The sequence below is a fragment of the Typopeltis vanoorti genome, chromosome 18 (genome assembly GCF_054136105.1).
Source record: "Typopeltis vanoorti isolate ZY-2024b chromosome 18, IOZ_Tvanoo_1.0, whole genome shotgun sequence".
Classification (NCBI taxonomy): Eukaryota; Metazoa; Arthropoda; class Arachnida; order Uropygi; family Thelyphonidae; genus Typopeltis; species Typopeltis vanoorti.
In genome coordinates this window covers 11153432-11177976 of record NC_143566.1, presented here as the reverse complement: position 1 = coordinate 11177976, position 24545 = coordinate 11153432, and the positions used below count along the sequence as shown (strand labels likewise).

At 37.8% G+C, this 24545-nt stretch overlaps 1 protein-coding gene across 1 annotated transcript in view; it reads right to left on the bottom strand.

Moving 5' to 3' along the window:
- Positions 1 to 24545, bottom strand: part of Nadsyn (NAD synthetase) — a 396250-nt gene that overhangs the window by 69186 nt on the left and 302519 nt on the right. Inside the window, exons 16-17 of the mRNA XM_090408625.1 lie at positions 23173 to 23304; positions 13237 to 13306 (exon numbers count right to left, since the gene is read on the bottom strand). Of these exons, the coding sequence (XP_090264751.1) occupies positions 13237 to 13306; positions 23173 to 23304 (202 nt within the window). The remainder of the gene's footprint in view (positions 1 to 13236; positions 13307 to 23172; positions 23305 to 24545) is intronic.

Here is a 24545-nt window from a genome sequence, read left to right as displayed (position 1 = left end):
CTGAATTAATTTTATAGAAACCCTTCAGTAATTTGAATGTCTCAATCATATCTCCCCTCCTCCGCCTATCAACCAATTTTTGCAACCCACAAATCCTCAACCTGTTCTCATACGGTTCATTCCACAGACCTGCTATCATCTTGGTCACTCGCCTCTGGATCCTCTCTACCTCCTCCCCATCAAGAAGAAACCTAGGTGACCAAATCTGAGCACAGTAGTCGAGATGAGGTCTTATCAAGGCTCGATACAGAGGAACAATAACCTGCTTGTCTCTGCTTGTCAACGTATTCTTCAGCAACCAAGTGATTTGATGAGCTGATTTGGCCACTTTTGCAATGTGTCCCCTAAATTTCAATTCCTTATCCACCAACACTCCTAAATCTCGTGCCTCATCAATTTCCTGGAGCACGGTTCCACCAATGCAGTAAACTGCCTCCCATCTTTTCACCCCAAAATGTATAACCTTACATTTTGCCACATTAAATTGACATCCATTCTCCCTAGCCCAGACCTCCAATCTATCCAAATCATCCTGCAAAATTTTGACATCATCTGCATTCACTATTGCCCTACCCAACTTCGCATCATCCGCAAACAAATGAACTGTTCCTCTCAGATCCTTTCCTATATCATTTATGAACAAATTAAACAGCAGTGGTCCAAGAACAGATCCTTGTGGTACACCACTAGTCACAGGCCGTCTAGTGGACTCTACTCCTGAGTAAACCACTCTCTGATATCTCTCCGTCAACCACCCTCCTATCCATCTCACCAACCCTATGTCCATTCCCATATGCTGCAATTTACTGATTAGAATTCCATGTGGTATCCTGTCAAAGGCCTTAGCAAGGTCCAGCAGAATCACTGTAAACCCATTACCCTTATCCAGTTCAGCCGTCACTGTGTTATAATACGTGAGCAAGTTACTGAGGCATGACCTACCCTTCACAAAACCATGCTGTCCCCGATACAGTATCCCATTTTCTTCTATCCAATCTTGTATTTTCCTCTTGACTATTTTCTCTAAGACCTTGATAATGATTCCTGTTATGCTGATTGGCCGGTAATTTTCAACAGCAGCCTTGGAACCACCTTTGTGCAGTGGAACTATTTTCCCCTCTTTCCACCCCCTTGGGACTGACCCAGTCCTGAGGCTCAAATTAAACATAATGGTCAAGGGCACTGACAATTCTTTGGCCGCTTCACGTACGACACGAGCTGGTATACCATCCAATCCCACAGATGTATTGACATTGAGGTTCTGTAATAGACTAGTTACCTCTACCTCATTCATCACAATTCCAGTATAAGCTGTTGGTTCCTCCATTTCCGCAAAGCCACCACCTGGATGATATACTCTTGCAAAGTGCTCGCTCAGTAATTCCACAACATCGACTGATTCAGTTACCTCCCTACCCTCAGCATTTTTTAAGATCATTCTACCATGAGCATTTTTCCTTTTACTTGCAACATATTGAAAAAACTGTTTGGGATTCTCTTTAGCCTGCATGGCCAATTTCCTTTCGTAATCTGCTTTTGCTTTTCTTACCACCCTTGTTACCATCCTGGCCTGAGCTTTATACTGTTCATGCACCTGATGGTCACCCTTCTCCTTAAATTCCCTCCACAATTGTTTCTTTTTTTGCAGCTCAAGCTTAATAGTGTTATTCATCCATTTAACCCCTACCTGATTTATTATTCGGACTCTTGGTATACAGTCAACCATTGCCTCCTGCAAACAGTTCTTAACCACCTCCCATGCACCATCAACATCCAGCCCTTGCAGTTTTACATGCCATGGCATTGAGCCAAGCACACACCTAAGCTTGTCATACTTACCAGCCCGGTAATTCCACATATACCCTGTCTTAATTGTAAATTCGACTCCTTTAGCCACCTCCCAAGTCATGACCTTATGGTCACTCTCACCAATTGGTGGCAACATGGTCATGTTCGTTACAGCTACATTCTCAGTTGCAATTACTAGGTCCAGCACTCTCTGCCCCCTGGTATTTTCCAATACATGTTGCCGTAGATAGTTGTCCCTTAATAACTGCATAAAATCCAATTCCTTCCTCCCATGTGCCCTCTCCTCTTTCCAGTCAATGTTACCATAATTGAAATCACCCATAATAATTACCCTCCTTCCATTCATTTCTTCTATTTGCTTATGCATACTATTCCCACCATCCACTCCATCACCCGGTCTATAGCAGCACCCAATTGTATATTTTGTTCTGCTAGATTGTATCTCACACCAAACAGCCTCAAATGTGCTTTTTTCCCCATCCTGCAGTTCAAATTCTATACTCCTTGGCTGAAGCTCATCAGCTATCATCAATAACACTCCTCCCCCCTTTTTATTCACCCTGTCACTCCTGAACACGCTATACCCATCGCATTCAATCCCACTAGCTTTATCATCCTCTGTCAGCCATGTTTCACTAATACCGACAACCTGTGGCCTGGAAGTGCCAACCATGGCCAAAAACTCTTCCTTCTTGTTCCTAATACTCCTGGCATTAGTGTACATGAATCGCAGAAGCCCATTTGTCCCATCCCTACTTTGATTCCTTATACTAATTATCCCATTCTGATTTGTTGTCCGTCGTACTCGCCCGGGCATAATATACTCATTCATACACTTAACTGCCCCCCATAAAGTCTGCATATCTACTCCCCCCCCTCTTAATAAATCTAGTTTCCCTGAGTCTGTACATCCACTTCCACATCATTCATCAACACTCTTTCAAGTCTCCGTACACCAACTCCATTCAAATGTAACCCATCCATCTTATATAAGTCCTTTCGCCCATCGAACTCATTCCACACATCCACAAATTCCACACCACTCTCCATGCATAACCCACGCATAAAGTCATTGGCAATTATGGCCCTCCTTCTAAACACTTCGCTGTCATACCGTGGTAAGATACTCACCATCCTAACTCTCTCACTCTTCTCTTTTGCTACCTCAAACAACTCCCTCACATCCTCTATCATTTCCATTTTGTCCTCTTTCAAATCATTCGTTCCTGCCACTATTATCATCTCTTTCACCCTCTGTTTTTGCAGTCGAATAGATTCGCTGACGTCCTTTATGTTCGCACCCGGCTGGTATGACTTCGTTAAACTCTCAATTATTACGCCTCTTAATAGCGAATCCCCATACAGCACTCGCTCCTTCATTTTATTGACGTTTACGTACATTCTATTTTTTGCTGTCACAGACTTCCGCCGGTTATTTGTCGGTACGTTCAACACACATTTTTGCATACGCTCCAGTTGTCGTTTGGCTCTGTGTATCGCGCCATGTAAACGGGCAATTTCGCTACTCGCATTTATCTCACCATTTTCATTATCGATCAAATCATCCATTCCTTCGGTGTTTCTACCTTCATTTACACTTTCAGCGACGCTCTCACACATATCTGGCACTACCACGCAATTCTCTAGTACACCGCCATTTTCTACATTCTGACTACCGTTAACGATATCAGTCTCGATACACGAAACACGCTTGAAGTCCTCATTCTCTTTACACTTTCTACACATATTAACTCCACTATCACTTTCTAACCAGACTCCTACCGCTCTTCGCAAGGCATACATCTCACAGACAGCACATTGCATAAATTCTTTTACATCAAAACTCTTAAGCAAGCATGGCGACCTGGCCGCCATTTTTTTCTTTATCGGTGCCATGTGTACGCTATCTTTTCTTAAAAATAATAATTAAAATAACAGAAAACACGCAAAAATTGCACAGACACACCAAGAATCAAAAAGCAAACAATACTACTTAAAATTCTGGTAAAATATCTAATGTTAACACAAAATAATACTGATCTTTCCAGGAGCTCTCGACAAGCCGACGATCTAATCCGTGCGACACCAAGCGACTGATCTCATAGTCAAGCTAATTGGACTGTAGCAAATCAACTTTCAAAAAAAAAAAAATATAGTGGGCCTTATCTGACTACAATCTAGTGCTCATCTCCTCCCCCATGCAACAATGCTTACACAGCTGCTCCCATACAAGAGTAGCTTGGCATTATGACAGTGCCAAGTGGGACAGCCTCCACGACTTCTATGCCTCATTCCCATGGATGGAATATTGCTTCTGGCCTCCCAAAAATATGCATAGAACTTATCACCAAAGTAATCCTCACCAGCATGGAAACATACATTCCCCACTACTCTGACCTGCCATTCCTTAACTAAACCCTGGTTCTCCAAAAGATGCACAAAGGCTGTAAAAATGAAAAACCAAACATATCATAACTGGCTCAAATCAAGAACTCCATTCTCCTTTACAGCTTATACTCAAGCTCAAAATACATACAAAAAACAATTAATGCTTCCAAAACAGAGTTTGAAAGAGCAAAAAGCAAGAAACTCGCAGCCTGTCCAAATGGCAGCCGAGTCTTTTGATCTCTCGCCAAAGCAATTGGCCGTAACTTCTGCCCAACACCATTCCCATCCCCTATCATATGCAGATGGCTCCACTGCATCATCACTAAAGAAAAAACCAATCTCCTGACCTCACACTTTGCTTCCAATGCATACTGACAAGCCCCCAAACCATTCCAGATGCCCAACATACAATGCCCACCATATCCTTCTGCCAGAAAGAGATCAGAAAAGTACTGTCCAAATTAGATGCAAAAAAGCTTCCTCATCCTGATGACATTCCTCCAATTTTCCTGAAAGTTTGTGCATCAGAATTGACTCCTATCCTATGTTGCCTGCATATACTCTCTGGTATCTATCCCACAGCCTGGAAACTGGTCGATATTCAACCCATTCCCACAACTACCAACTACTGCACTATCTCGCTCACCTCAATCCTGTCTAAAGTAATGGAAAAAATCATCAATTACCAACTCCTACACTACCTTGAAGGCACCCACCTAATAAATGACTGCCAATATGGATTCCATCATTGCTGATCAACAGGAGATCTGCTCACATATGTCACCCATTTATGGACAAATATTTGGAGATATCAAGTGGTTGCATGCACTTGATATCTCCAAAGCATTTGACTGGATCTGGCACAAAGGCATACTAAGCAAATTACCATCATTTGTTCTGTCTCAGGACCTCTGTAGTTGGAATGCGAGCTTTCTGTGTGGACCCACATTATGTGTGGTGGGTGGATGGTTCCTTATCCTGTCACCATTCAACTAATGCTGGGGTTCACAAGGTTCCATCCTCTCACCAACCTGCTATATATCAAATTGGATATTAGATTAGTGTATTGGATTGGAGACTGGCTGTCTGATAGGTATCAGTGGGTTGTGTATGAGGGTGCGATATCCAGGAAAAGGAAAGTCACTGGTGGAGTGCCTCAGGGGTCTGTTTTGGGGCCATTACTATTTAACTTGTATATTAATGATATTGGCGAAGATTTGGATGGAGATGTTCAGTTGTTTGCAGATGATGCAGGGTTGGGACGAACAATAAAGACTAGTGAAGATGTTGAGGCCTTGCAAGAAGACTTGAATAAATTGCGTGCTTGGTCAAGCAAATGGAGATGTGAGTTCAATGTTGCAAAATATAAGGTTTTAAAATTTGGAAAACAAAGATGGGATGCAGAATTTGTGCTTGGTGGGAGTGTATTGTTGGAGGTGGAGGAAATAAGAGATCTGGGGGTGATGGTGGATAAGGATCTAAAATTTAGGGGACACATCGCCAGAATTGTGAGGACAACATAAAGACTTCTGGGAATGATGCGGGGGACACTGACGTGTGGAAGTGGGGAGGTTCTTGTTCCATTGTATAAGGCTTTGATTAGGCCACACACTATTGGCCTAATCAAATGGTCACCGGGTTTTCAGAAGGATGAAGAGATGTTGGAAGGGGTCCAAAGGCGATTGACTAAGGTAGTTTATGACCTCTGGAATGTTGGATAATGGGAAAGATTGAGAAGATGTAATTTGCAGTCTAGTGGAGAGAAGGAAGAGGGGAGATATGATAGAGACCTACAAGTTGGTAAGGGGTTGTTATAGGATCAAGGGTGGAGAAGTTCTACAGAGAATAGTGGGAGATCAGGGGAGAACCAGAGGTCATCCCTGGAAACTGTATAAGGAGGGTGTGAGTAGGGGAGTGAGGGGTGGGTTTTTTTTTTGCAGGGTTGTGAATGATTGGAATGCCTTGCCTGAGAGTGTGGTATCTGCAGGGAGTTTGAGTGTGTTTAAGACACGGTATGATGAGATGTGTGTGTGATAAAAGGACCGCCCAGATGAGTCTTTGACTCCATGAGGTCTTATTTAATAATAATAATAATAATATCAATGACCTACTTCAGTTGACCTCCAACCCAATACAGTTTTGCAGATGACAGCATAAACCTTACTCTACACAACTCACCTTGCCCTACAGAACATCAACCACCACTGCTTTCAATTCTGATCTCCAAGCCATCCTCCAATGGGGGTTCAGATAACCTCATCAGTTTCAATGCTAATAAAACTCAGCACTGTCTTATTTCTCATAAAAAATAACCATTTTGTCCCGATATTATTTTTGACAACACCCAAATTTCCAGACAATTTGAGATTTCTCTTCTTGGAATTACCCTGACATCAAGCCTCTCCTGGCATAAACACATCATAACTATTGCATTCTCAGCTTCTAAAAAACTAGGATTTCTCTTTTGCTCAACAGCTTACTTCACTCCTGAACAGCTGTTAACCTTATACAAATCACAAATCTGCCCAGCTATTGAATACTGCTCTCACATATGGGGTGGGGATCCTAAAAACTCCCTCAATGCAGAGGAGAGCAATTAGACTTATTAATGACCCATCTCTTACTAACTCACTCCCTCCACTTTCACACAGACGTTTGGTTTCTGCAATATGTGTACTCTACAAATATTTCCAAGGGAAATGCTCATCTGAAACAGTATCAATAATTTCCCCACTTCGTATACTAAACTCGTTGGAACACATGCAGCTGCTGCTCAACATCCCTTCACAGTGCACCATGAAACTCACAGAACAAGTTTCTTTTCCTCCTCCTTCATCCCTGCAAATACTGTATTGTAGAACTGTCTTCTCCTGTTGTGTTTCCCAAGGAATACAATATACAGTCATTTAAATCAAATGTAAACAAGTTCCTCCTTTCCCAACTCACTACCGATACATGGTACTAATGTACTATAGGTTGATCAACCAACCTGTCATGTTAACTAAATACTTAAGGAATTGACAGTATACACTAGAAATATAAATGAAATCAACTTTAATATATACAATATATACTTTCCGATATTTCGGCAACTTCACGTTGCCATCTTCATGGGAACTTAAGATAAAGACACGTGCACACAAGTATGACATAACAGCAAATGAGAAACGAAGCGAGGAAGCTACCGTTTTCCTAAAGTCCTAATGGTGCGCCCTGGCGGGCTATATTAGGTGTTCTTGGCCTTTGGGCTGAAGTTCTTCTGGAATATGTTTCCCAAAATGGTCAGTTTTGACGTCTCCTCCTCATTCACAAATGCCCCCCCCCCCCCCCCCCCCCCCCCCAAGAAACCTTGGAGCTAATCCAAGCTAAATTTCATCCCGATATCTCAGCCCTATTTCAGTTCACAATGAACTCAGGCTATTTCGTTTGGCAGGGAAAATTCTACAAACAGATAGAGGGGACAGCCATGGGTGGAGACTTTTGAAGAGAAAGCCTTAAACTCTGCCCCACAAAAACCTACCATATGGCTTCGCTACGTTGATGATGTGTTCGCTATTTGGCCACATGGCCCGGATACCTCCTCTCCTTCTTAACACACTTAAACAACCAACACCCTAGAATCAAGTTCACCAAAAAAGAGAAAAACAATAGCCTCCCCTTCCTAGACACACTAGTCACCCGCCAACCTGATGGAACCTTGGTTTTCTCAGTTTATAGAAAACCTACCCATACAGGCAAATACAATCACCAACAATCCCCCCCCCCCCCCTCACAAAAATATGGAGTTATTAAGATACTATTCAACAGGGCAAAACACTATCTGTTCAAGTGACCAAGCCCTAAGTACTGAACTAAATCACATCATCAACACTTTCTCAGCCAATGGCTACTCCCCCCCCCCCCAAAAAAGATTACTCTAAATCCATCACCATTCCCTACATCCGAGGCACCTTGGAAAAAATCAACAAAATCCTAAAAAAATATGTCTTGACCTCTTGTTACAGACCATATAGAAAATTGGCATCCCTTATCCATTCCACTAAAGACCAACCACTCCGCTAGACCTACCTGGTGTATACCAGGTCCCTTGCAGCTGTGAATTGTCCTACTTTGGCTAAACAGGCAGGACAGCAAATATCAAAATCTCAGAACACAAGGACTACATCCGATTTCACCAGTACAGTCACTCTGGGCTTGCAGGCCATGCTCTGGATACTCGCCACAGAATAAGGTGGAAGAAAGCCACAGTAATACACCGCAGCAAGTTCAAATATGAAAGACCATTCATGGAATCAGCCTCAGCCCTTAAGAACATGCCAAACCTTAACAACTTTGGGAAACATATATCAGAACTTCAGCCCAAAGGCCAAGAACACCTAATATAGTCTGCCAGGGGGTAGCATCAAGACTTTAGGAAAACGGTAGCTTCCTCGCTTCGTTTCTTATTTGCTGTTATGTCATACTTGCGTGCATGTGTCTTTATCTTAAGTTCCCATGAAGATGGCAACGTGACGTTGCCGAAATATCAGAAAGTATATATTGTATATATTAAAGTTGATTTAATTTATATTTCTAGTGTATGCTGTCAATTCCTTAAGTATTTAGTTATCATGTTTAACAAGCGTATAAGCCTTTCCAAGAAAACCTGTCATGTTTTGGCTCAACATAAAAAAATAAAAATAAATAAAGTAAAATAAATGTTAAGTATCAGATTGGGAATAGTTACATTAGAATATAATGTTAGATGATCTTTTATGTAAATCCCACTCATGAAAGATTTGGTTTCTCTGCTCCAGAACATTGTATTTTTCCAATCCACTTCAGCCAATAAACAGGCTGGTGGTCTCACACTGAAATCCATCTACCACCTAAATACATTAACAAGCATCTAATGTAACAGTGAAAAATGAATCCACAGTCTATTGGGTTGGAGAGTGGGTGATGCTAGCCACTTGACCAACCAGGTCAGCATAATAATATAATATGATTACAGCATGTTTGATTGTAGTCACTTTCTTTGATATAAATTCTCTTTGTAGTTATGTTTCAAATATCAAGGAATCAAGTGAAAGCAGTTACTTTGTTTTCAAAAATTTTGGATTACTTAATAATTTTTTAAATTATGCTTAACAAACTGCTTATTCAGAAATATACATTCATTCGAGCAGGTTTTGAAATAACATACCATTACATATTCCCTGAGCAAAAACACCCATTTTGTAATTTTTAGATTTGAGTAATTTTTAAATTAATAAAGATACCAAGAAATTACATACCTGGTTTAATCCTTTACCAACCAGGTAAAGGATTAAAGTAAAGTAAAGTAAAGCAAACAAAGTTTGCACCTGAAGTTTTTTCAGGACTGGGGCAATTCGTGGTAAAGGTGGTATGACTTCACATCACTTGCCTTTGTATGAATGACATTTTGGGTACTTTTTGTTTCATGAAGGCGATAAAGGATTTTTCCTACTTCCTTGTGGCAGGAAAAAAAAAACTTATTTTACAAAACTCCTGTTTTTATTTGTTTGTTTGTTCTAAACAATAGAATTTTTTTTTTTTTTGAAGAATTGCAGGAGAGTAGTTTTAAGGTATTAATCTTTAACATTTATCATTTATCGTGAAGGCAAATGTATTTCACTTTCTACTAGCCTCAATGTCGGTTGTGCTGCACCTTACCTGCTGAGCAAGCAGGCAAGTGGCTACATCATGGGATATACCTTATAGTCATATACACATGGCTATGAATGTTTGTGTGAAAAATTAAGTCCTAACAAATGATCATTTATGAATGACATTTGGACATTATCTCCTTTACAAGGAATATCAACAATCACCTGTTTGTTCCTTGACATTTCAAATTATACTTACTTGACTGCAAAGAACACTTGTAGTAATTCTGACAAATGACTTTTAATGTGTAACTAAATATTGGATGAAAACAGAATGGAGGAAAAAATAGGGATGTTGGGGAAGGAAAACATGAAGAATGAATTGTGGTGGTGGTGGTGGGGGGGGAAATGGAGATACTGGGAGACAAGCAAGCAAGATTAACTGATGCAAGGAGAACAAGAATGGAAGTGAGAAGAAATCTAGAAAATGAATGAGAGAGAGAGATAGCATAAAGAAAGGTGGATAGCAGTTGCATACAAAAGTACAACAGGCTATATATACAAAAAGCCTAGTTGTAAAGATCCTTCATGGGCGAAGTTTGTTTGCTTACACTGGGACAAAGGATTAAACGATATAATTTCTTATCAAGCATAATTTGTAACTAAGTAAAAAAAAACCTACTAAGAGCTCTAATCCAGAGCTATTTGTGGAATGTACTTCAGAGTACTTTAATAATAAGGTGTTACACCATTTCAATACTTGTATATGGCAATTATATAACTTCTGCATTACTTCAACCCTTGGGATTTTCCTGGGTCTGGCTCCTGCTGAGAAGACCTCAGTGAAGGTCAAAGCAAGTCTGACTAGTCACCCTTCCCATAATGCAAAGGATGCATGCACATTTGAAAAGAAGTGTGCTTAGCATTACGGGATGCTAAGGCAATTGGTGAAGTCAACAGCCTCTGTATACCAGTGACACTTCAGTTGCAAACTTTATTTGCTTAAATTTGGATAAAGAATTAAACAAGAATATAATTTGTGGGCACATATAATTTGCTTCCATGGATATTACAATAAACTGGTATTTGTCATTCCTCTGCTCCACTGGTCCTGTTAAAAAATGAGCATAAGATATTCAAATATCCTTTTAGAGTCCAACTATTGTACTAAACCTGCCCTCTCCTTTTGCTGTGTTATTCTGTCTGTCTCTCAAACAGCACTCCTCACAAAGTGTTCCCCAATTACAACTTCTAGCTTTTCAAAAAAAAAAAAAAAAAAAAAAAAAAAAAAAAAAAATCAATATTCCTTTCTTACCAACCCTCATCCACATCCTACACACAAACACACACAGCATTAATGTGATCCAGTTTCTGTTTCAACATCTGTCACCTCTCATAGGTGGGGCAAACATGTACACCCAAATGCATATACAGTCCCAATTCTGTTTCTGTTCCTCACTGATCATTAAAACACTCCTTGCAAGTTAAACTTGCTTTTAATAAATTTAGTTTAATCCTTTATCCAAGTGTGAGCAAACAAAGTTGGCGCCTGAAAATATCTTCAAGACTGGAGTAAGGTAATACAACACCGGGCAATTCGTAGTAAAGGTGGATCAAGCTAACATCACTCCTAAAGTTGTTGTACTACCTTACCCCAGTCCTGAAGATATTTACAGGCACAAACTTTGTTGGCTCACACTTGGATAAAGGATTAAACTAAATTTATTATAGTCTAACCAAGTGAAAAATAAACTTTCACCATCTTTCTCTAAATCCAAAGTAATTTAATAAAAAAAGGTGGCACACCTTTTTGGCAACTCCTATAGGTAGAGATGACCTGCTAATGCTTCTGCCTGGTATTTCCACTAGGGCCTGGCTCCCACTGAAGAGACCTCAATAAAGGTAAACTAGTCTGGGTAGTAGCCCTTCCCTTAATGCATAACATTATACATATCTGCAAGGAGATGTGTTTTGCGTTATGGGAGATACTGAGTTAGGAGTGATGTTAGCTTGGTCCACCTTTGCTACGAGTTACTACTAGTTACAGTGTTGTACTACCTTACCCCAGTCCTGAAGATATATTCAAGTGCAAACTTTGTTTGCTCAAATCTTGGATAAAGGATTAAACTAAATTTATTATAGTCTAACCAAGTGAAAAATAAACTTTCAACAAACTTGCTTTTGTTATTGAAGATACACAATTACTGTCTGTACTTTCTTGAATAAAATGCCAATTTTTTGCATTTTGCTCACATCTGATGCGCACTGCAACTGTGGTGAACTACTCTCCGCTCTTCATGCTTTCCACCATACTGTCATTTCTAAGTGGCATCGTTGAGACAGGTTATACTTCAATGTCAAACAACAGCAACGTCTACACATTTGTCTACTTTCAGGGTGTGATGATTGAGTTTGCACTAACACACCAAACAGTATATGCTGGTCTAAACACTCGATCATCACACACTGTTTCATTCATGCTACTAAAATTTACTCGTGTTCATTTGGCTTAAGTGTGAGATTCCAGTTCATGGAAAGCCTGACGAATGAGTACGGTTTAATTCACATGCATTTTATTTCATCATATATATATATATATTCTTGTATATATGTAGAAAGTATTTTACCTTGGGTATAATAAATGTTAAAGATACCAAGCTATTTTAAACCTGGTTTTACTCCATTTCCCAAGTAAGCAAACAGACAAACAAGTGCCTGCAAGTGTTGCAAGTCTAGCTGACCCTGCACGTAGTGCAAGACCAAGGCAACTCATGGTAAAAGTAGATATATATATATATATATATAAATATAATAAAGGCATCAATACTTACAGCTTATTTTTGCCTATTTTTCTAAAGGAGAATGCCTTATATTAAATCATTAGTTTTTTTTTTAACTGCAGTTAAGTTCAGGCAATGATATGTATTTTAAAACATATATTGAAAGATTCTTTTTTTTTTCGTAATTCCTATTTTTTATCTTTCATCGTTAATTTCAGTAGTTCATCCTTCATGCAATCCACTGTATGAATTTTTGTTTTTAATTTTCATACATTTTATCTCTGCTCTATCCCATTCTGAAAAAAGTTCCAATGCATTTTTAATCTAACTGACAATCCTAAAAATCGTTTTATAGTTCATTTTTATTGTTTTAAGAGTTCAGTTATATTTACTGATGTCGTTTCATCAAAAATTTTAAAGTAAACATGAAGATTCTATAAAGGTATGTCAAAAAAAATTACTCTCATTATATCATTTCTTTCAATATATGTTTTAGAATACATATCATCAATGTTTTCACCATAGTGTTCCTTTAGAAAATAGGCAAAATAAATTAAGTATTTATATCAATTTAGAAGAGTAACATGAAAAAATTTCAGAAAAATAATATCTATAATAAAAGCATTTATTTATTTTTTTGAATTTCATACCTCATCAGTCTGCACAAGCTTTCCTTCAATTAATGGCTCTAACTCAGCAGTGGGGACAGCTTGTAAAATTCTAGAGATGAGAAAAAAAACTGTGGTGAATGAAAAACAGAACCATAATTGTGTAGAAAAAACATAAAATGTAGTGAGATGGTATTTGAAGCTGCACTTGAGATGAAAATGTAAAATTCTGGTAAAATGTTAAGGATGAAAAACAAATATATGAGTGGAGAAATATATATCTCAGTAACAAAAATGAGACATGAATAGAACAAAGAAAGATAATAATGAATCAAACAGACTGAGAATTTTTGAAGTTCAGAATTTTGTTCTTCAAAAATGAAGAACAACAAAAAAAAAAAAAACTTGTAATATAAAGCTAGCAGAATGATGATGTGTAGCTGTTTCTTCATTAGATTTTAAACTAACTATGAGCTTGTCAAGTGGTTCAAGAAATTATGAGAGGAGTTAGTCCACTTTGAGTGTAATAGGGAGTCATTTATCTTGTTGTTGAAAGTTTTCCCACTTGGTTATATTATAAATTAAAGATGACAAGAAATTATATTCTTGGTTTAATCCTTTATTATTATTATTGCTACGGGCAACTCCAAGGAGTCCTTAGACTCAACGAGGGAGGCCCTAACATCATGTCAAGAACAACTATTCAATATTCACACAGTATCTATCATACTTCGCCTTGAACTCATTCACAGTCATGGCACCCACAACAGACTCTGGCAGCTTATTCCACTCATTCACCACTCTCCAAGTAAAAACCTAGATCTAACACCCTTGCTAACCACACTCTTGCCAAGTTTCCATGGATAGTCCCTAGTCCTTCCACCACCAGTACTGTTCTCAAAAATATCTTCTGAATTAATCCTACAGAAACCCTTTAGCAACTTGAATGTTTCAATCATATCCCCCCCCCCTCTTCCATCTATCAACCAATTTCTGCAACCCACAAATCTTCAACCTGTTCTCATAAGGTTCATTCCATAGACCTGCTATCATCTTGGTCACTCGTCTCTGGATCCTCTCCATCAAGAAGAAATCCTGGTGCCCATATCTGGGCACAATAGTCTAGATGGGATCTTATCAAGGTTCGATACAGAGGAACAATAATTTGCTTGTCTCTGCTTGTCAAAGTATTCTTCAGTAACCAAGTGATTTGATGGGCTGATTTAGCCACTTTTGCAATGTGCCCCCTAAACTTCAACTCCCTATCCACCAACATCCCTGGCCTCGTCAATCTCCTGAAGTACAGCTCCACCAATGTGGTATTGTTGTGTCATGAATAAACTAAGAAAGGTTTTAAAACGAATTATTCAGGACACAACTTTATTTAAACATGGGCAGAGAATGTGGAATGTTGGCAATAGAATAAAAAGATAACTTTATGAATACAAATCAATTTAAGAACAAGGAATTGTATAAAATTGTATAAAATGTTTGTAAGATATAATCTGTAATGAGTGTGGGCAAGATATAGACATCAATGTAAGCTGTTAAATCTACTTAAGAGCCCCATTTCATATACTAAAGTAGCAAAGCCTGTGAGCCAGAGTTCAAGGGTCACTGTTAACCGCCCTGTGTTACGCATACAAAAAGGGGGGGAAGGTAGTTACTGGAAAGAGAAACTAAAGCGCTTTCCAAGAAGAGCAAAACAAGTGCACGTGCGATGAAATGAAGGGAACTGAATCGAATAACGAAATCCACGTGACCGCGTTACCTGGCATCGCGATGGCCGAGAAATACCGAGAAGAGAAAGAAAACAAAAAGGCCATGCAAACCCCATTCAAGGCTTTTTTTGGGTTCCTGGTTCCTGACCTCTCTCGGACACGCTGCGACAGATGAACCAATGCCTTTGGAATGGGCCAAGCTATTTCCTTGGACTGGGATAGCTGCGCGTTGTCGTGCGACGGAGGAACCAAGCAGATGCCGTCCGTTTCAACCAATGTTCCCGTGCCATATCCTTTCTTTCCCGTTGAGATTCCATTCGTATGGCTGATCGAAGGTAATCAAATAGTAAGCAGAGCGAGGAGGCCTTGTTGACCAGACAAGGCAAGAAGAAAGACATAGCAGCCAAATCAGGGATGGTAAAGTAGACTTTTGTTTTTGTGAATTCCAGTCATAAAAGAATGTGATCCCCTAAGAGAATTTGTAAAATGGACTAACATTATGTTACTTTAAGAATTATCTAAGATTTGGCTCAGGCCCATTTAATTAAGAATTGTCTGCCCAACAAGGACAGGTTTATCTCTGTGTGAGCTAATAGTAATGTGTAAAGTAATATAACTAATGACCATGTGTGTACAAAAGGAATGACAGTTGCCTAAGAAATAATGTTAAATTGCTCATGGTAGTGGTCTAAGCAAGTTAATTTGTGTGTTTAGTAGAATTAGTATTGAACCTATGACTTTACTTGAGAATATTTCAGATATTATGTTAGTAATGCTTACTTGTATAATTTCTCAAGTTTATTAAAATGTTTCCTTTAAGTACCTGCCTGACCTGCTTTTTATCTTATGAATTCAAACAGCCGCTCATAAAACATTGACGAACTTAGCGGGATGAACCCACGTGTATGAATAAATAAAGCAAGCCACGACTGTACGAAAGAGATTAGTGAATAGAGATATAAAGTTTATTTTAGTCTAATCATCATGTATCATTCTGAGAGCCAACCTGGGTAAGAGTCCCATCTATCCTAGGTATTAGCTGGCGCAGTTATAATATAAATTTTGTTAATGCTTATCAGGTAAACTCTATCAGAATGTTGTGTGATTAAACTATAGGGAGGCCAATAGGACTGCTTATTAATAAGGGGGAAAGAATTTAGTAGAGAATAAACGGCATACAGAGCATATAAGGAAAGAAAGTAAATGAAATAAACCTAAAATAAAATAAGAATAAATAGTAAAAGAGAGAAAGTAACGAAATGTAACAGTATACTGCTGCTAATCTTTTCACCCCAAAATGCATAACCTTACATTTTGCCACATTAAATTGACATCCATTCTCCTTAGCTCAGTCCTCCAAACTATCCAAATCATCCTGTAAAATTTTGACATCCTATGCATTCACTATTGTCCTACCCAACTTTGCATCATCAGCAAACAAATGAACAGTTCCTCTCAGATCCATTCCTATACTGTTAATGAACAAATTAAACAGCAGTGGTCCAAGAACAGAACCCTGTGGCACACCACTAGTCACAGGCTGTCTTTTGGACTCTACTCCTGAATAAACTACTTTCTGATATCTCTCCATCAACCACCCTCCTAACCATCTCACCAAGCCTATACCCATCCCCATATGCTGCAGTTTACTGATTAGAATTCAGTGTGGTATCCTGTCAAAGGCCTTACCAAGGTCCATCACTGTAAACCCATTACCCTTATCCAGTCCAGCCGTCACTGTATCATAAAACGTGAGCAAGTAACTGAGGCATGATCTACCCTTCACAAAACCATGCTGTCCCCCATACAGTATCCAATTTTCATCTATCCATTCCTGTATTTTCCTCTTGACCACTCTCTCCAAGACCTTGACAACGCCTACTGAAGTGATCGGTTGGTAATTTTCAACAGCAGTCTTGGAACCTCCTTTATGCAGTGGAACTATTTTCCCCTCTTTCCACCCCCTCGGGACTAACCCAGACCCGAGACTCAAATTAAACAAAATGGTCAAGGGTACTGACAATTTTTAGCCGCCTCACATATGACATGAACTGATATACCATCCAATCCCGCAGATGTATTCACATTGAGGTTTTGTAGTAGACTATTCACCTCCACTTCATTCATCACAATTCCCATATAAGCTGTTGGTTCCTTCATTCCTGCAATATCACCACCTAGATGATATACTCTTGCAAAGTGCTCACTCAGTAATTCCACTATATCAACTGATTTGGTTACCTCCTTACCATCGGTATTCTTTAAAATCATTCTGCCGTACACATTTTTTCTTTTACTTGCAACATATCGAAAAAACCAAGTGTAAGCAAAATTGCACCTGAAGTGTTCAGGACTGGACAACTCGTATACAGAAGCTACATATAGAGAATACAGTATTTTAGTAATAAGGTGTGACACCTTTTGGTTACTTGTATATGGAAATATGACTTCTGCATTACTTTAACCTTGTTAGCACCTCTGGGTCTGCCTCCCGATGATGAGGCCTCAATAAAGGTCGAAACCAGTCTAGGTAGTGACCCTTCCCATAATGCATAGCAGTATACATGGCTGTAAGGATATGTGTTTTGCATTATGGGATACTAAGACAATTAATGATGTGAAGTCATTAGCTTCTATATAAGAATTACCAGTCCTGAAAATACGTCAGGTTGCTTACACTTGGATAAAGGATTAAATCAAGAATATAATTTCTTAGCATCTTTAATTTATCTTGCTGTTTACACCAAGAAATTATATTTCTTGGTGTAAAATGTTTTTAAATCCTTTATCCTTTATTAAACCCTTTATTTATTTTTTGTGTTTAAATCCTTTATCCAAGTGTAAGCAAACAAAGTTTACTCATGAAGTATCTTCATAACTAGGTTAATTGTATACAGAGGCTAATACTTCACACCAATTGCCTTAGTATCCCATAATGTAAAGCATTATAGATCTTTACAATATAGATCTTTCAGATATGCACAATGCTATGCATTATGGGAAGGGCCACTACTTAGATCAGTTTTGACCTTTAGTGAGGTCTCATCAGTGGGAGCGAGACTCAAAAGAACCAAGGTTGAATTAATGCAGAAGTCATATTTCTAGGGATGGGGTGAATATTCGGTTTCGCTTCAGTATTCGGCCAACCAAAGTAGAAAATTCTGATTACTTGCATCGAAAGCCAACCAACTGGGAAAAGCTTCCTGTTATCTTGCACAACTGTTCAAATAGAAAGGTTTCCACACTGTGAGTAAACTTATCTCATAGTACAATTTCTTCAAAAAATTTCTTTCAGCACTAGTTACCAGCATATTCCTCAAAGAGTTTTTTCAGGAGTCGGATATGTTTACAAAGAAACCTGATGTATTCTACTCAAAAAATGCTGAAAAATTCATTTTCATCCATCAGCATAATTTACTGCAAGTTCATTTTGATTATTAAATCCATAATTATTCTCAATATTTCACAATTTAAAATAATTTAATATTTTTGTTATTCAAAGAAATAAGTTCCATATTCTTTCTGATTTTCAGCAGAGTGGAAGTGAAGGAGGCCATAAATAGAATGAAGAATGGATAATCGGTGGGCCCTGACAGGATCCCAGTGGAGGCATGGAAGGCACTTGGGGAAGAGGGAATTCACCTGCTGTGGGAATGTTCATAAAAGTTTGCCAACAGGAAAATATATCCGAGGAGTGAAGGGAAAGTACTCTTGTCCCCATCTACAAGGGTAAAGGGAATGGATGCACAAGACTGTAAGAATTATAGATGAATAAAGTTGATGTCCCACACAATGAAAATCCTAGAAAGGGTTCTTGATGGAAGACTGAGGAAGGAATTGCAAAGGAGCAATTTGGCTTCATGCCTGGGTGATCGACGACAGATGCTATCTTTGGGTTATAGCAGATGATGGAAAAGTTTTGAGAGAAACAATGGGAGCTACATGTGGTGTTTACTGATCTGGAGAAAGAGTACGATAGTGCCAAGGCAATAAGTCTGGAGATGTCTGAGGGAGAAGAAGGTACCAGAGAAATATGTCAGGTTGGTGCAGGAGATGTACAGAAATGTGAAGACAGGAGTTCGGACCTGCCTGGGAAAGACAGAAAGTTTTCAAGTGACAGTTGGCTTGCATCAAGGATCAGCATTAAGTCTGTTCCCATTTAATATCGTGATGGAGGTGGTGAGAGAAGATGCACCTTGGACAATGTCCTATGCGGATGATATCTATATGCAGAATCAAGAGAAGAAGTGGCAGTTAAATGGAAAAATGGAGGAAAGTACTGTAAGAGAAAGGTATGAGACTGAGCAGAAGTAAGACAGAATATATGTGTTGCAAAGTGGATGGCAGGATGAATATCCTGTGAATATCATTAAGTGGAAAGTGATTTTGCTTTTCAAGCATGAAGCAGCTTGAAAAGATACCATATTTCATCTTTAGAGCAAAATTTCCTGATTTTCAAGGTCCAATGCACTAAGACTAAAGACCAAGTCTTGAAACCAATGAGGGCTGCAAGACTAGTATTTCACTTTTTTTTCTTTTTTTTTAACCAGAATCTTCACCTCCAGCATATGTAGTCTATCATAGTATGCAAGCACTAACAATCAGCAATTAGTGGGAAAAGTTTTAAAATGGTAATGGATAAACACAAAGAACTGGAGTCCTAACTCAATTAACTATTGTTGGATAAAAAGTTTACAAGTATTAAGTTGATCTCAAATGGACTGTCTTGCAGATTTTTGGTAAAGTAATACAACCATACTTGTTGAGAATTTGATAATGTTTTAAAGCTGCTGCATTGCAGAAATATCTCTCTGACTTGTATCAACTTCTATGTGGCACTTTGGTTTTCATCCATTTAATCCTGCATGAAGGAGTGTCTAAAGCATGGGCTGCTAGTTCCAATGTGCCACAATAATGGAGACAAATGTATTTTTTATGTTCTTTAATGCTGATACAAATCTTCCTATCCATCCATAGTATGCCAGTTCACTTATACAGGACACTTCACAAATGTCTGAATGTAATAAAGGATGAAGTTTATCATTTGGTGAATAGATAACGGTTGCTAGTTTCAGATTATAGTTCGTTTTTAACTGCGATTACAGTCACAGCAGCTTTTGGGTAAAGTGAGGGAGGAGGACTGGAGGCTAGACATTGAAGAGATAGATAGTGAGGGGATGGTCCCCAGGGACAAGATGAGCTTATAAGCTGGTCCATCATAATCCAATGCAGATGGTCAAAGCTACGTCACTCCTTTCATTTTTGTCTAATCCAAGAACTACCTGGGCAATTAAGAATGTTACACATACTTGAACCAAATTTTTACAGTATATTTGTATAGCATGCTCATTATAAAAGTGAGCAATTGTATGGGAGTAATGCTTAAATTAAAATCATTATCTCTTTTTTGCTCATTACAGCAATGATCTCATTATTTCAATTCTTGTTACAACAAAGTTCAACTCTATCAAATTTTGTAAAAGTGTGCCAATTATAGAATCCAGAGATGAGTTGATTGCATGCTGTGACAGTATTACATAATTAAGCTTGCATTATTATTTGCATCTTATCAGTAGTTTTTTTTTTATGTAGTTTGTTACATGTTAGGTCTTGAGTATTCAGAGATCATTCTTCTAAGGTGCCATTAACTTTATCACTCTTCTTAGATCTTGATCTTCCTCCGTGTCTTTTTTCTCATCCTCCAAGCATCAAACACCTGTTTTGTTAACAGAATAACAGGCCATATGCACATCTGATTAGCCCTACTCACATATTCTTAAGTGCTGATGATGTTAAGTTACTTAACATCATCAGCAATGAAGCAATCAGCAGTCTGTTCACATGCACGACTCAAGATGTAAAGCCTTTTTAAACATATAAGGCATTTTGATATATTTATATAGTTATTAAAAGAAATGAAGTAAGGAAATAATTATTTATGATCATCAAAAAGGTTTATTCTTAATAGTACTGTTGAAAACTCTTGAATTGTCAAGAATGCTATCAAAAATTAATTATTTGAAAGAAAATTAAAGAATTGCTCAACTAATTTTCCTCAGAACTTTTAGATTCAGAAGTTTTATTTCACCTAACTTTCAGATCAGTAAGTTAAATAAACACTTTCCTGTATAATGTCAGTTAAATTCTCCATCATTTCTTATAAGTTTATTCAGCCCTACCATACTAGTCTTGTTTAACTCTCATATCTATTTCAAAAATTTGTCATCTTCCCTAAAAAAATGCACATAAATAGCTGGAATATTTTAATTAAGAACACAGTTCATGTATTAGAAATATAATATTATCTCCAAAAAGAAAAGACTTTATATGAATATCTCCAATTTTGATATCAGGTTTAGGACTTTTCACATTATGATGCTCATAAAACTGTGCCCTTGAACTTGTTCACTACTTCCTCACTCATGCCGGCGAAGGTTGGTCGATTGGTAGAGCCTCTGCTACTAATGGCTCAGTTAAGTATGTTTGAGCGCGGTTAGTAGTTGGAAGGGGACCAATCGTTCGATGCTGTCGGCACACTCTCCCTCGATGAGTCTTTGGACTCCCTGGAGGTGTCAAAATAATAATAATAATAATAATTCCCAAAAAATCTACTCCCCCCCCCCCCAAACAGATCATATTTACATGTCTTCAAGTGATAGCCTCTTCGATCTATCTCCTTCAACTCAATAAAAATCCCTTCTGCATTAATCCTGAACCAATTCTTCACCAATTTATATGTCTCAATCATATCCTCTTATCCAGCAGACTCTGCAGATAATATTCTCCTTTCATAATCAAACATTCCAGAGACCTGAGGCTACCTCAGTTTTTCTTCTTCAAGATCCTTCTCAAATGTTTTCACCTCCTCAAAAAAACAAGATGACCAAATTGCTGCAAATTACTTATGTAGCAAATCTGCAACAAATTTTGGTGTGTATCAACATAAAAATGACCTGCTAATCAAGGTTGCTCTCAGTTTCACTATGGATCTGGCTTCTACTGATACACAGGACAACATGATATGAAGTCAGATGCTCCCTATATACAAGTAGATAAGCCTTTGAAAAAATTCTAATGTGCAAATCTTGACTGTTTATACTTGGATAAATTACAGAAGGAAAAAAAAAATACACATATATATATCATTTTTCACCCTTAATTAGCTACGTAAGCAAACAAAAGTTTGGTATAATATATAATACTATAAACTTTCAACGTATATTATGTGTTGTTGATATATAATACATAATATAGAATTGTTTCTTGGAGTAAATAAAACAACATGAATCAATCTCTTATAAGTCCAAAAAAATTAACACTGATTCAAATCAAGTGGGAGTTAAGACAGTTCTTTAAAGCAGTGAACAAGAAAGCCACAAATTTCTTTGGACTAAGAACAAGTTTCATAGGGTAAACAATGTGAAAATCAAAGAAGGCGTTTTTATTGGTTCTGAAATCAGAACAATAATGAAAGATAACGATGCTCGAACGGATACATAGATGTTGAGAAATAGCAGGAAAATCATTCAAGAACTATACAAATTTCTTAGAATATGAAAAATCTAAAGAATACATTTATCTGATCCTAAATGGCAGAACGATTGTAAAAAAATGGGATAACATTCCCTTAAAAAACATTTTTTTATAAAAATGCAATTATCATGAAGTTTGAAAAAGTTTATTAAGGAAATGGACTACAGTTCATTTCTGTATGTAGTATATTTGATTTCCTCAAAAACAGACATGTCTGTTTTTGAGGAATGACATTCTCATTCTCATTTATTTATTTATTTTATTTTTTGATTTGTTAACCAGTGTTAATCAGTCAGTACAGTTATGGTTATGAAATCAGTTAATGAAAGAGATGGGGGGGGGGAACACATAAGAGGACTGTAGTCAACTTATGGGTAACCCTGTTTTCTTCTTCTTCTTAAGCTTTCACGAACCACGGAGGTTCTTTAGCTTCAACTTGGACTTCTCAACCATCTCCTCCCCCCCCCCCCCCGCCCCAGGAAAAGGTAGTTAGCCCTATGCCTCCCCAAGTATCCTATGTCTCTAGATGTGTGTGTTCACAGGGCTGGTTTGCCTGTTCTGGGGGACAAAAAACCTGGGGGGAGAGGGAATTGAACCCAGGTCTTTCCGACCAAAGGGCTTTGTCTATACTAACTGAGCTATGGAAGCTTGGGTAACCCTGTTTTAGCCTATTAAAACAACACTTTAATAGTGACAGTTATTCTACAAAAATTACAATACTTACCTATCAAGTACAGGAAAATCAAACTTTTTTCTAGCATAATGCAAGAACTGTTTCAAATCTGTCTTGCTAATGCCACCAATTGGATTAACATCTGCACTAGAACAATCATATTTAGTAAAATATCCCCTTAGTCTGAAATGAAAATAATGCAATTTAGGGAAATTGTACATAAAAAATCTATTTCCAAAAAAAGAAAAAAAAAAGTGAACAATAAATCATGACACTGTTTCATAGTATTCTTTCATAAGCAAAGATAATCTTTACAGGCACTTTGGCATAACGATCAGGAGAGAAAAAAAAATTAAACAGTAAAAAACTTTAATGAAAATGGCACAAATATTTTATACTGAAATTAACAATACATCGGTGTGTGTGTGGAACAACAAGCAATTCAAACAGACAGGAATACAAGGTAAATACAAAAATCAGGTGTATTTACCTTGTATTTTTTTTTGTTTTTATTTATTTTTTTAAATGATTTGTATAGCACATAATAATTTTAATGGTCATGGACTGTTATGTTTACCTTGTATTTCTGTCTCTTTGAACTGTTTGTTGTTCCACACACTAACAATGCACAGTTCAAAATAGGCAGACAAGTTTATGTTGGCAGTTTGTGTTAAGTATAAATCACAACACAGACACTAATAAGAAAATAAATAACATATTTATTTACTTAGTTGTCAATATTCACTGGCTGTTTTTTCACCCAGCATCTTCAGAGCACAAACAGTTCATCGAAATATGCAAACAGTAACAATTAGTCAATAGTAGGAACAGTTTAAAATTGAAAAGGCAATATAAAGAACTGAAGTCCTAACCAGCACTATTTACTGATGGTTACAGAGAAAGAGAAGTAAATAATTATTAATATGATCTTAAAATGATCGTCTCTTAGACTTTTGGTAAATTGATACAGTTATACTTATTGGTTGGGGAATGTTTTAAAACTGCAGCTGATTACAAAAGTCTCTCTGACTTGTAATGACTTCTGTGTAGCACTTTTGTTTTCTTCCATCTAATCCTGTGTGCAAAGGTGTCCATCTTAAGACATGGTCTGCTAGGCCTGACTTACCATAACGATGGTGCCAAATGATTTCTTATGTTCTGCAAGGCAGATGTCAACAGATCTTGCACAATCACATCATCTTTGACATGATAGTAGGTCATGTCACAAGTACAGGACACTTCATATACTCCTGGATGTGAAAAAGAAGTGAGTGTCTTTAGGTGAGTGAATGAGGGATGCCAGTTTTATATATCGTTTAAATGTGGTGTGAAGCTGATATTTATTAAGTATACTCTGGATATCATTTCAGGTGTGCCCTGAATGTATAGGGCAGTTAACAATTTTGCTGTAGTCTTGTGTATTA